The 13,043-nt window shown below is 47.8% G+C and overlaps 1 protein-coding gene across 1 annotated transcript in view; it reads left to right on the forward strand.

The window, feature by feature from the left end:
- Slc6a5 (solute carrier family 6 member 5) overlaps positions 1–13,043 on the forward strand; it is a 50,177-nt gene that overhangs the window by 29,983 nt on the left and 7,151 nt on the right. The window contains exons 10-13 of the mRNA XM_041653491.1: positions 3,700–3,812; positions 4,682–4,813; positions 6,596–6,695; positions 11,770–11,870. Of these exons, the coding sequence (XP_041509425.1) occupies positions 3,700–3,812; positions 4,682–4,813; positions 6,596–6,695; positions 11,770–11,870 (446 nt within the window). The remainder of the gene's footprint in view (positions 1–3,699; positions 3,813–4,681; positions 4,814–6,595; positions 6,696–11,769; positions 11,871–13,043) is intronic.

Here is a 13,043-nt window from a genome sequence, read left to right on the forward strand (position 1 = left end):
TAGACCTGTTAGGCCCAAGTAGGGGATTCAATAGGCAGCCCACAGCCCTGCTGCTGCTCCTGGTACCTGCTCTGTAGATCCTTAACGAGCTCTGGCTTGACTTCAGGGAGGCTTGTCCTTACAAAGCACTTTTCCTAATTGTTGGGTCAAGTGTGTTCTCAAGGCTTTCTGCTTAGCATGGCAGACCTGCAGTTTTCTCAGCAGTGAGTGAGCAGGTGGTGGGGGTGGGAGTGGGGCCTGAATGTTTACACTGTGCCCAAACAATGCCAACATTTCCATAGGGTTTGGGAGTTTGCAAGAGCTCTCCTCTCATCACTTACGTTTCCAGGACAGCATTTATGGAGGGAGTAGTTAAGATTTTTATTAACTTTATTTCCACTCTGCCTGGTTCTACCTACAGAGGATTAGGGTATTGCAAAGTCATGGCGGCTGGGGACCGTCATTGTGGGGGTTGTCGATCATTCTGGTTGGACGTTGTCTGATCAGGCGTATTGGCTTCAGCGTGTGACAGGTGCAGAGAGGCATAGCCATGAGCCCCAGAGGCTCACCTGGCAGCTGTCCTTCAAGTGACTCCCAGTGGTTCTCAGAGCAACCACATAGGAGAAGCCAAGCGCTAGGTCACCTTTCAGAAGGGACGGCCCGGTCTCTTCCTGTCCACCGGGGACAATTAATCATTGCTTCCTTTGTGCCAACACAGCCTGGAGGAGTTAAGGTGCCAGCGTATGCCAGGGCTGTCATCATCTCTCCCTGGAGAGAGCACGAGCCCCAGAGAGCTTGGTTCTGTATCAGTGAGCTCTGCAGTGATTTCTGCTGGCTGAGAGTTCTCCAGCTCCCTGGGAGGCAGGGCATGCTGAGAGGGCCTTACCCTCCGGCTCTGAGCCACCCCTGGTTGTTCTAGAACCTCAATTTCGTCCAGCACAGTCATTGAGGCCAATAGTTTCCGCCCCACTTTCTAGAATTTCTGAGGCATTTTTGCTTTTCTTTCTTTCTTTCTTTTTTTTAAAAAAAACTATCTTGTTGGGAATTAGTGGAGGCACAGACAAAAAACAGTAATTGGGGACACACAGGCCACTTAAGCCAGCTGCTCTGAGCTGTCTCCTGTCCCAGCAGGCCTGGGGAGGACAGGTGCTATTAACACTCAGATACAAATTTGCAGATCTTCCGCCTGAAAAGCAGTGCAATTTCCAGCAAGTCTCTCTGAAATTCCCCTTCCTGTAGTTGTTCACGCCCGCCATTTTGCAGGAAGAAGATCACATCTAACACAGGTGCAGAAACAGTGGGCGCATTCCCCAGGAGGGACCCTGAGTCCTGAGACCTGGTTCCAGATTCCTTGTGGGACTCATATATATTCTTTTTAAAAAATTTGTTATATATTTTTATTGTTTCTTTTATTTTTTCAGATTATAAAATAATTACATAATTTTCCACTTCCCTTTCCTCCTGTATACCCCTCCTTGCTCCTTTTTAGATATATAGCCTTTTTCATTAGTTGTTGTTGCATGCATGTATGTACATGTATATATATGTATACACACATACATGTACATACACACACACACACACACACACATATATATATATATATATATATATATATATATATTTTACTCAGTCTTCGCAATGTTACTTGAATGTATGTTTCAGGGCAGATCGTTTGGCACTGGATAACCAGTTGTAAAGTCTTCCCCGGGGAAGGCTATTTCTCCTGCTCTCAGTGTTCCTTAGGTGCCTGTAGTTTTTGTGTAGGGTTGAAGCCGCATGGTCTTCCCCTGTCTTCTTTACATGTCTCTTCTTGTCCTCGTTTGGCTCATGTTTAGGCGGTCGTGTCGATGAGACTTTATGGGGGCAGCTCACACCCCTTCTTACCTGTTCTTCCTAGTTCCCCTTACCCGGAGGAGGCTGGCTCTGTAGGGTGTGTGGGGTCAGCTTCGCTCCAGCCTAGCTGAGCAATGTCAGCATAGCCACACGCAGGACAGTTGCTGATCCAAACGCTGGCCACTGTGTTCTGATCGTTAGTCAGAAACGGCACCATCATAAAGTTAACTGATGGCAGTGACCACTCCCTTCTCAGGGAGGTCTGTCTGTCAAAACTGTCCACCCTCCTCTAGAGTAGTAACACCCCAGAGACAGAATGGTGTTCAAGCACCACAGTGAGTCTTCTGGTGGTAACCATTCCAGAAATGGGTTTTTGGGTCTGTTTGAGACCTGTTTTCAACTCTAGTTTAATACAGACTTGTTCATGTCAGGGGCATTTGAGGGCTGGTTCTATAGTCTGTTCAATAAATGTATAGGACAGGAGGTATCTGAGGCCTTCGGGTTTTTATATTTTACATATCCTGAGGCCTTATGCAACATTAGAAACTATCTTATTAGGGTTTCTATTACTGTGAAGAGACACCATGACCGCAGCCTCTTATAAAGGAAAACATTTAATTGGGACGGTTCACTTCCAGTTCAGAGGTTTGGTCCATTACTGTTGTGGTCGGGGAGCAGGCAGCATGTGGGCAGACGTGACGCTGGAGTTGAGAGTCCTTTACATCCTCATCCAAAGGCAACAGGAAGTGAACTGTCTCATTGGGCGTGGCTTGAGCATTTATATATATATATATATATATATATATATATATATATATATATATGAAATCTTAAAGCTCACCTCCACAGTGACACACTTCCTCCAACGAGACCACACCTACTCCAACAAGGCCACCACCTCCTAATAGCGTGACTCCCTTTGGGGGCCGTTTTTCTTTCTAACTACAACAGGAACCGACAATCCAATAAATTCCAGTTTTTAAAAGTGCTTTAATGTGGGCTGGGTCAGCAGTTGAGAACACTCGCTGCTTTTTCAGAGGACCAGAGTTCCATTCCCTGTACCTATACTGAACAGCCCACAACTGCCTAAAAGACAGCCCCAGGAAAGCTGAGGCAAACTCAAGCTCTGCAGCATCCTCCTCTCTCAACCCCTGAGAACATCTCTTAGAAAACCATTGTCCCTGGCCTCTGCTTTCTGATTTCACTAGTTTTCTGTACTTTTCTCCCTGTTGTTACAAAATCCCTAACAAAAGCAGCTTGAAGGATGGAGGGAGGGTTCATCTGGCTCACACTTGGACGGGATGCATTCCCTCGGGGGGGGGGGGTAAGGTAGAGGACAGGGACTTGCTGCATCTGGTCACATTGTCTGTGCAGGCAAGAAGCAGGGGGAGACACTCACTTGTGCTCTCCCCACTTTCTTCCCCTTTTCAGCCCAGAACCCCCACATGGATGGTGCTCCCCATGTCAGTTCGCTGACATAGGGACTTTATCGCAGACATGCCCAGTGGGTTGTTCCCTCGGTGGCTTTAGATCCTGTCAAGTTGACAAACTGATCATGAAATTATCCCATTTTCATTCCAGTTGTGAGAAACAAAGTAGTCTCCAGACACTACCAGGTACCCCTCAGGGCTCAATATCAACAATTGTACCAGAAGGTGATAGTTATCTTCACCTCCAGTTCATCAAATGAAAGAACGTAGCTTCTTAGTTTATGCATGGGAGGTAGCATGGTCTAATTAGCAGAGATGAACACAGATAACCAACAGTGGAGAAAGAACTGTAACATGTAACAGTTCAGGACTTCAGGGACTGAAGGCCTGTGGGCTCCGGGGAGAGGAACTTTGAGCTGGGTCTGCCTGCCACCATCTCTCTTGTTCCTTCTAGGGCCAGGCATTGCATTTGTGGTTTACCCAGAAGCCTTAACCAGGCTGCCTCTCTCTCCATTCTGGGCCATCATCTTTTTCCTGATGCTTCTCACTCTTGGACTTGACACTATGGTGAGTCCCCATCCCTCTCATGCCTGCCCCACACGCCCCTTAAAGATTCTACTTTCCAAGATCCCAGATCCAGCCTGTGAGGAAGACTTAGGCCAGTGGGTTACATGGAGGTTCCTCCTATGTAGTCTTGGGATGGTGAGGCACCTGTGAGTCACAGTAACTTTGGGTGTAGCTTTTTAAAGACAAGATAGTGCTATGTAGCGAGGGTGGCTTTGAACTCTTTAGCCTCCCTCCTCAGCCTCCTGGGTGCTGAGATTGCAGGTGGGCACCACCACACCCAGCTTAACCTCACATTCTGGTGATCATTTCACGGCGTGAAGGAACCTCTCTCTCTCCTCCATTCCCTCCTTTTGTATTTTGTGCCAAGCATTTGCCTGCGTCCTCCCCTGGTTGGCATCATTTCACCACGACAAATCCTAAAGGGTAGCATGAGAGATGATATTATGAAGTCAATTTTAGGAAAATGGCCGCGAGGCTGAAGCTGCTACAAATCACGCTGACAGGTGATCAGAGTGTAGTCACTGGGTGCAAAGAGGGTTTTCCCTCAAGTAGGAGATCAAATGGCAGAGAACTAGAGGAGAGGAATTTACATCTCGTGAATACAAAACGAAGCTAAAATGTCCTGATGGATGATTGTGCATTCTCCGGGGGCTGGAGGTGGAGTTTCTGGAGCTCATATTCTGCTTGAGTTCTCCTGACTTTCTGTGTTGGCGTCCAGTAAAGCCATTTAGACCACGGAAGGGATGCTACCCTCAAAATCAGACCAAACCCAAGCACAGCTTTCCCTGGTGACACCACCAAGGACTTTGGTGGGAAGTTTCTGAGGGGGACAGTTGCACTCAAATGCTTTTGTCCTGGTCCTGCTTCAGTTTGCCACCATCGAGACCATTGTGACCTCCATTTCGGATGAGTTCCCCAAGTACCTGCGCACACACAAGCCTGTGTTCACCCTGGGCTGCTGTATCTGCTTCTTCATTATGGGCTTCCCGATGATCACACAGGTGAGCGCCCTCCGTGTGTGGCCGGCTATTCTGGGGATGTATGAGGACTGTCCAGAGGTCACTCTCTGGTGAGAGCCTGCTGTGATGATGGGTCAGCTGGGAGATGTGTGATGGCCATCTGCCATCACTCCGGTGAGGGGCTGCAGCCATAGGTCTGGTGGGAAGCAGCTGGGGTGCCCCTGTGATGACTGTCATCCTGTAGTCTCATTTCTCAGACCTTATACCCAGAGTCAAATCACTGCTACGACCATAGCTGGCTTGAGTTCAGAAATATTTCTGACCACACAGGGAAATATGTCGTCTTGGCTCCCAGTGAGGCCACTAGCATCTTCATAATTGAGACGTAGTATTCTTGAGCCAACAAGACAGGTGTGTCCTACATAAAGGAAACAGAAAGCCGGAATGTCCAGATTTATCCATTGGTCACATCTCCAAGATATTTCTTGTTATATATAAACACCAGTGTCACTTGAGTTTTCCCCAAGTCCTAGATATGTTGGCAAATTGCACAGTAACACTTGGGACATACAGTGTCCTTGCTCGCTCTGTGACCTTGAACAATCCATTCCTCTGGGCCTTAGCTCTTCAATCTATAAAATATGGAGTGGAAGGAGATGGTCTCCAAGCCTCAGAGGTAGTAGGGAGACATAAAGAGCAAGGGAGAGAGAAAGAGAGAGAGAGAGAGAGAGAGAGAGAGAGAGAGAGAGAGAGAGTCCAGAGAGTGTGACGAAGGTCCAGTATATTGGTTAGGGTTCCACAAAGAAGCAGAACTGGTAGGAATCAAAGCGTGGTCAAAGTTCACAATAACTTCTCACACCCGGGGAGCTAGAACCCACGAGTTGTTCAGACCATAAGATCTGTCCCTCAAGCAGTCCCAGTTTGGTGCTGAAGACCTGGGGGGTTCCTGGAGAACCCCCTGGTCCTCAGTTCACCTTGGGAGCCCAGAAAGGCTACTGCTGATGTGGGGGAAGGTATCAGTGGCAACAAGGTAGATTAACTCAGAGGGGACAGGGATGGCCAAGCTGACAGAGGGCGAATTCTCCTCCTTCTTCCGTGACCTTTTCCATCTGGGCTGCTCCCAGAGGGTGCCAACCACATTGAGGGTGGGTCTGCCCAAGTGAGTTCAGGCAGTCAGGAAAATCCCTCAATGAGGCTCCTGCGTAGGTGATTCTAAACTAAACTCACATCCATAGCTAATGGTCACATGGGAGTCAATCAAGCCCATCTACGCGGCTAGAAGTGGCCATGGAGAGCTCACAGCAAACACGAGGCAGGTGACTGCTTCCACAGCTCCTTCAGAGGCCAGCCTTCACTTTGGAAAAATAGAAGATATTAAACCAGCCCCCCGTTTTTAAAAAAATATTTATTTATCCATTTGTTATGTATATAATATTCTATCTGTGTGTATGCCTGCAGGCCAGAAGAGGGCACCAGACCTTATTACAGATGGTGGTGAGCCACCATGTGGTTGCTGGGAATTGAACTCAGGACCTTTGGAAGAGCAGGCAATACTCTTAACTGCTGAGCCATCTCTCCAGCCCCTTAAACCAGCCTTTTTTGTGCTTGCCTTATGCATCACCTTGGAGGCCATTGAGGGATGTCTCTGTTAACCTGGCCAGGTCTCCACTTTACACACCTAGCTGAGGTGTAGGTTTCTGCTGTGGTGTACGGAGGACTTCTGACTCCTATCTGCCTGCTGCCCTCAAGGAAGAGAAGATGGTGGGGAGATGGAGCCTGGCCCCAGGGTCCTATTTGATGGTGGCTGTTTCTCTCTTTCCCTAGGGTGGGATCTACATGTTCCAGCTCGTGGACACCTATGCTGCCTCCTACGCCCTTGTCATCATCGCCATATTTGAGCTTGTTGGCATCTCCTATGTGTATGGTAAGTGAACACTCTGCCTGCTGCCGAGGGAGAACCGGAGTGCGTGGAATGCCTTCCTGGCAAGCACGTTCACCGTAGTTAAAGGATTTCAATGCCGCTATTTCTGAGCTTGCCTTGGGATCACGGTGGTGAAACTGAATGAGAAGCCAAAGGCGGTGGATCTGAGAATTGTGTGGTAGAAATTGGAGTACCTGGCCCTGGCTACGGTCTGGCACAGTTAATGCCTGTGGCCAGTGACCAGATAAGGAGGGAGGGCTTCTTTGCTGGTGTGCCATTATTCTTAGTCTTGGCAGAGTCAGGGCCCATGTGCTTGAGTTGAAAGGTGGCTCTCCACAGCCCCAGGGTACCAAAGGCCACCTGATCACAGGAACTTCTGATTTCTATAAGCACCTGAGGGAACTTGCCACATAGTATCTAAGTACCAGATTTTCTCAGCAAGGAAACTTCCAGTTCCCTAAGGTTTACTCTTGCTACCATCACCATGGCAGCCTGCATCCCATCCACCGGAAAGCTGTTATCAAGGACAGAAGGATGGCAGCCACCAGATGCCACCTCTGCCCTTTGTGCGAAAGTGTTTGTCCTGGAGGTCACCCCAGGGAACATCCTCGTCACTCTGCACAGTTCAGTTCAGGCATTGCTGACTCCCTTGTGCCTAGACATCTTAGAATGGTCACTGGATGAGGCCAAATAGCAAGTACCAGGGAGATAAAACTTTGGGGGTTCAATGATCTAATCATATTGCCATCCCCCACAGTGAGCAACTTTTCTTAAATGAAAAATAAGTAAAATGAATTGCTTGGGATAGAGGCTGCAGGCACCCCAGACTATCTTATGGGGGGGGGGGAGTCCAGAGGTAACATGTTCTCCGAATGGGGGGAAAACACCCCCAACTTCTGTGTGTCCTCTGGACAAGTGTCTTGATTCAGAAGTGATTGTTAGTCTCTCATGACAGCTATGCCACTGTTTCTGGGTTGCCAGGTAATCGCATTAAAATAAAAGAGAAACAGAGCAGAGAATCAGGAGAGAAAATGGAAATCTTTTTTGTAAAATCCGGGCACCCTAGAAACAGGAAGAGGCTGCTATCCTTAATTTAAAAAAATTAAATCACATGTATTGGATATGTGTGTCTGAGTGTGGGTTTATGTAGTGTAGTGTCTGTGAAGGTCAGAAGAACCCCAGGTCTCCAGAACTGGGGTTCCAGGCAGCTGTGAGTCACCCACTCTGGGTGCTGGAAGTTGAACTCTGGTTCTCCATAAAAACGGTATGTGTAACCAAGCAGCGGTGGTGCACATTTTTAATCCCAGCACTCGGGAGGCAAAGACAGGCGGATCTCTGTGAGTTTGAGGCCAGCCTGGATTAACAAGAGCTAGTTCCAGGCCAGGCTCCAAAGCTTCAGAGAAAGCCTGTCTCGAAAAACCAAAACCAAACCAAACAACAATAACAACAGAAAAAAACTGTATGTGCTCTTAACTGCAGAGCCCACTTTCTAGTTCTAGAATTACTTTTGGATGGGAGCTGAGAAGGAGTTTTTAAGACTAGAGATCATCTCGCTGGCAAGAGGAGCCTGCTTCCTTTGTAGCCTATGCACAACCAGGCCGGTGTGCAGGGAGTTACCCCTTCCTCTATTTCTCCACTGCTAAGGGCCACGAAAGGCCGATTCGCAAAGTGCTTTCTGGTAAAACAGGTTGGTTCAGCGAGGTCTGAAAGCAATTAAACCAGATTTTAACGCGTCTAATTTTAGAAGTTAAATTGTCTCCTCCCAGGCCCAAGCAAACCCACTAATACCTGTCTTGGCTGTGAAGGGAGAGGTAAAGTGCAATTGTTTCAGTCCTTGGGCTCTTCTGATTTCCTTGGGGACAGGAAATCCTTTGGTCCCTAAGGAACTGTATGGGGCACCCTTCAGAATCAGATAGAGCCTGTGATAGACCCAGGCTGGACTTAGAATTGGATCTGATGGATATTTAAGAAGTAAAGCTTGGGGCTGGAGAGACGGCTCAGTAGTTAGGAGCACTGGATGCTCTTCCAGAGGATCCAGGGTCAGTTCCCAGCACTGCATACAACTGTCTATAACTCCATTCTCAGAGGATCCAATGCCTTCTTCTGGCCTCTGTTATCACCAGGCATGCACATGGTACATATACACATGAAAGCAAAAAACTGAAACACAACACATGAAAATAAAGTAAAATTGTGTGTGCGTGTGTGTGTGTATAAATTTGGGGACTTGAGAGATGACCAGAGTTTGGTTCCCAGCACTCATAATTGTCTAAAACTCCAATTTCAGGGTATCTTGTGTCCTCTGCTGTCCTTTGTGGGTACTGTACTCACATGCATGTGCACACACGCTCATAATTAAAAATATAGGAAATCTAACAAAAAGTAAATTTCAATCTCTTCTCCTTCCTTCCCTCCCTCCCTCCCTCCGTCCCTCCCTCCCTCCCTCCCTCCCTTCCTCACTGTCTCATCATAGAAGCACAGTGGGGAGTTGGGCAGGATGAGCAGGAAAAGAAAGGGTGAAGGGCGGCTGTGAGCAAGCCCCTGCAATGTATACACAACAGAGTATCATAGCAGAATCATTATTCTGATTGCTAACTAAAAACAAAATAGGAAGAAGTAAATCCAGGGAGAAAGAATTAGTTCTTAGCGATGGGAAGAGAACCTGCACAAACGCATGAACTGCATCCCCGAGAACAGTGTGTTCTTTCTAAGATGACAAGGCCCCAGTTCTGTGACCTGGCGTGAGAGGGCTGAGCACAGATCTGGGGAGAACGGAAATGAACCTGGTTGATCTTGTGCGAGACTGCAGAGCTGAGGGAGCAAGGGCGTGATCAGAGGCTTTCAGTTCACTTTAAGGGTCTCTATATTATAGAGGAGGCATTCAGACCTTTGCTCTATGATGGGGACGATTTTGGATTTATTATGGGATCAAGTAGCCGGCTGAAATTCTCCCGTTAGTATGCTGCAGAGGCCAGGCTCCACAGACAGGGTAAGACAGTAAGGCGGTTGAGGAGGTCAACCCTAAGCCGAGCATCCCGACTGTGAGCTCTTTGACTGTTCAGAGAGAAAAGAGAGTGTGAGAGGCCAGGGAACCCAGGAAAACAACCCCGTAGAGATGAAAGAAATGAATGTGGAGACTGAGAGAAGGTTCAGCCGAGTTCAGCCGAGGTGGAAACCTTTCAGGAGAGGGTTTAGCTTTCAGAGGCGGGCATTCATGCTGTCCAGATTAGAATGACTGGGATTGCCCACAGCTTCGCTCCAACAAGAGACACAATTTGTGCGACTTCACCCAAAAGGAAAATGTGGAATCTCTCATTAAAGTTTGGTACAGAGTTTCGAGCTGGTGGGCGGAGAGCATTGTACCAGGTTCAGGGTCCCCCTGAACGTAGGGTCCTGTTCGCCTGGCCGACCTTGATCGTGGGGTTCAAATGACACTGCCTATATATATGTGTGCAATGCAATGATTGCATCAAACTAGCTAACACAATTATTACCTTAGATACCCTCAGTGCTTATTCTAACAGAAACACCATACCCTTGACCAGTATGGCCCTATGTGTACTCCTCAGCCTCTGGAAGCTACCATTCTGCTCTCTGTATCCAAGGCTATGTCTGCTTGCTTGTTTTAGATTCCACATATAAGGGAGATTGTGTGGCATCTGGCTTTATCTGGCTGACTTTACAGAACATAATGTCCCTCAGGTTCTTTGATGCGGTTGATTTTTTTTTAATATTTATTTATTATGTATACAATAGTCTGTCTGTGTGTATGTCTGCAGCCCAGAAGAGGGCACCAGACCTCATTACAGATGGTTGTGAGCCACCATGTGGTTGCCAGGAATTGAACTCAGGACCTTTGGAAGAGCAGGCAATGCTCTTAACCACTGAGCCATCTCTCCAGCCCCTTGATGTGGTTGATTATGATTTTTATTGTGTGTGTGTGTGTCTGTGTGTAAATGCATGTGTGATGATGTGTATGCATATGCATACGTGTGCATGGATATTTTATGTGCGTGTATGAGCTAATGTGCATGTATGTGGATGCGAGCTTCTCTTCACTCGCCTTTGACAGGTAGGTCATGACGTGGTGACCGTGAATAGTGCCACAGTGAGCTGCGATCAGACATCTTCAGCACACTCTCCTGCATCCGCTGGCTGTCTCCTCACTGTGGGAATGAATACTGGTCCCCTGTTAACCTCTGCTTCGAACTTTTTGAGGAATCTCTAGATTTCGCGTGATGGTTCTGTCCCCAGCACATCGGGGCTCCCCTCTCTCTCTGAGGAACACATCTCGAATACACCAGGGCGGGGTTTTAGACATTCCCGGTACAGAGATGTGCATTCAGGAAGCTATCAGGCCTCCCCTTTGCATATTGACCCCCCAGTTCTGAGGGTTCTTAGGATACAGTGCCTTTCCTTCCAAGCCGAGTTCCAATCCCACACCTAAACTAAGAGGTTACCAGGAGGGTGGCGGCGTGGGACTGGATGAAGAACCACCTCCTTTGCATTTTACTTTAGTGAAGTTGTGGGGTGGCCAAGATCACAGTCATTCCGTTCCAGCTGCATGCGATGGACGCTAGGAACGCACCCTGGTTTCACCTGTAATCATGATCGGACACCAAGCAGAGCTGTGCGGACGTGATGGAAATGCTCTTGAGAGGCGCGAGCCACACACCCAGCCCACAGAAACTCTTACTAAGTACCAGGCCTTTCCTATTACAGCATCTTGGTTTTCCAAAATCTCTTTCTGCCAGTCTTGTCAACAAGCACACCAAGCCATTCCCACAGCAGCCATATGCATGTAAGGACCACTGTCAACACTCCAGGAACTAAGCCTTGGGGATGCTGCCATGACATCTCTGAGCCTCACTGGAGAGAGGGTTTAGTATCTGTTTCAATATTCAGTTAGCCCCAGGGTCCCTGGCAGTGAGACATCTGTCCCATAGTTTCCTGTGCAGTAGGAAACTTCAGTTGGGTTCTTCCTTAGCCAAGGTTCTTGAGTGAGGGGCCCTGGTGTCTGCCTCTCCCTGCCCCTGCCCACTGCACCTCACAGATGGCCTCTGTTGTCTCTTTGCAGGCTTGCAGAGGTTCTGTGAAGACATTGAGATGATGATTGGATTCCAGCCCAACATCTTCTGGAAAGTCTGCTGGGCATTCGTCACCCCGACCATTTTAACTGTAAGGGCTGAGAGCCTTCTCTCAGAGACACTGCCTTGTGTGTATGCCAGTGTTCTGCCTTTGAATGCATGTGCCTCCCGTGAGCCTGGGGAGCTGGTGGGATGGGTACTGCCCTCGTCTTCTGCGGGGGGGGGGGGAGGGGATGAACTGACATTCAGAAAGATGAAGCGACTTACCTGCAGTTACCCAGCTGGTGAGGAGCACAGCTGGGACTGCGTGATAGGCATTAGCACATCTGTATAGAATGCTTACCTTATATCCATCTGTCTTGTGTGCTAGCAGATGGCACTCCACAGCCATGCAAACCATACATCTCCCTCAGTTCCAATTCTGTTCGAGGTGATTTGTGTGTAGAGTCCCCCCGCTTACAGAACTGCCAGGCTGTCTTGCGGAAGGGGAATGGCCTATTTCCTTTCCAGTTGCCCTGATAAGATGTCCTAACAACTCAGAGGACGAGAAAATTCATTTCCATGTATAGTTCCAGGTTGTAATTAATCATAATGTGTAATTGGAAAGTTTTCTCTGTCTTCCCCTGGGGTCCACTGAACTGGTTTCTCTCCTGCCCGCCAGTCCCCGCAACTGCTTATAGAATAATTAATCACTGGTGCACGCTGTTAATCCCAGCACTCGGGAGGCAGAGACAGGCAAATCTCTGTGAGTTTGAGGCCAGCCTGGTCTACAGAGAGAGTTCCAGGACAGGCTCCAAAGCTACAGAGAAACCCTGTTTCAAAAAATGAAAAACAACAACAATGAAAATACAAACAAAAAAAAATAAGAAAAGAAAAATAATCATCAGTCACTCAGAGACTAATATTAATAAAATTGCTTATCTAATGGCTTAGGCTATTACTGTTTAGATCTCACTTGTAAATTAATCCATTTCTAAAAATCTGTATGTCGCCAAGTAGCCATAACATTACTTTAAGTGTTCTGTCCTGTTCAATGGGCGGCTGGCTGGCATCTCTCTTGACCCTGCCTTCTTTCTCTCTCTGTTTCTGCTTGGATTTCCTGCCTAAGTTACATTCTATTCTGCCATAGGCCAAAGCAGGTTCTTTATTAACCAATGGGAGGAATACATATTCATGGCATACAGAAGGAATCAATAATAAGGATGTCACAGTGGCAAGAGCCTGAAGCTGCTAGCTCCACCCACAGTCAATAGCAGAGAGATGT

Source organism: Microtus oregoni, unplaced genomic scaffold (genome assembly GCF_018167655.1).
Source record: "Microtus oregoni isolate MIOR12 unplaced genomic scaffold, Mior012 000000F_ref0000247, whole genome shotgun sequence".
In the NCBI taxonomy this organism is placed as follows: Eukaryota; Metazoa; Chordata; class Mammalia; order Rodentia; family Cricetidae; genus Microtus; species Microtus oregoni.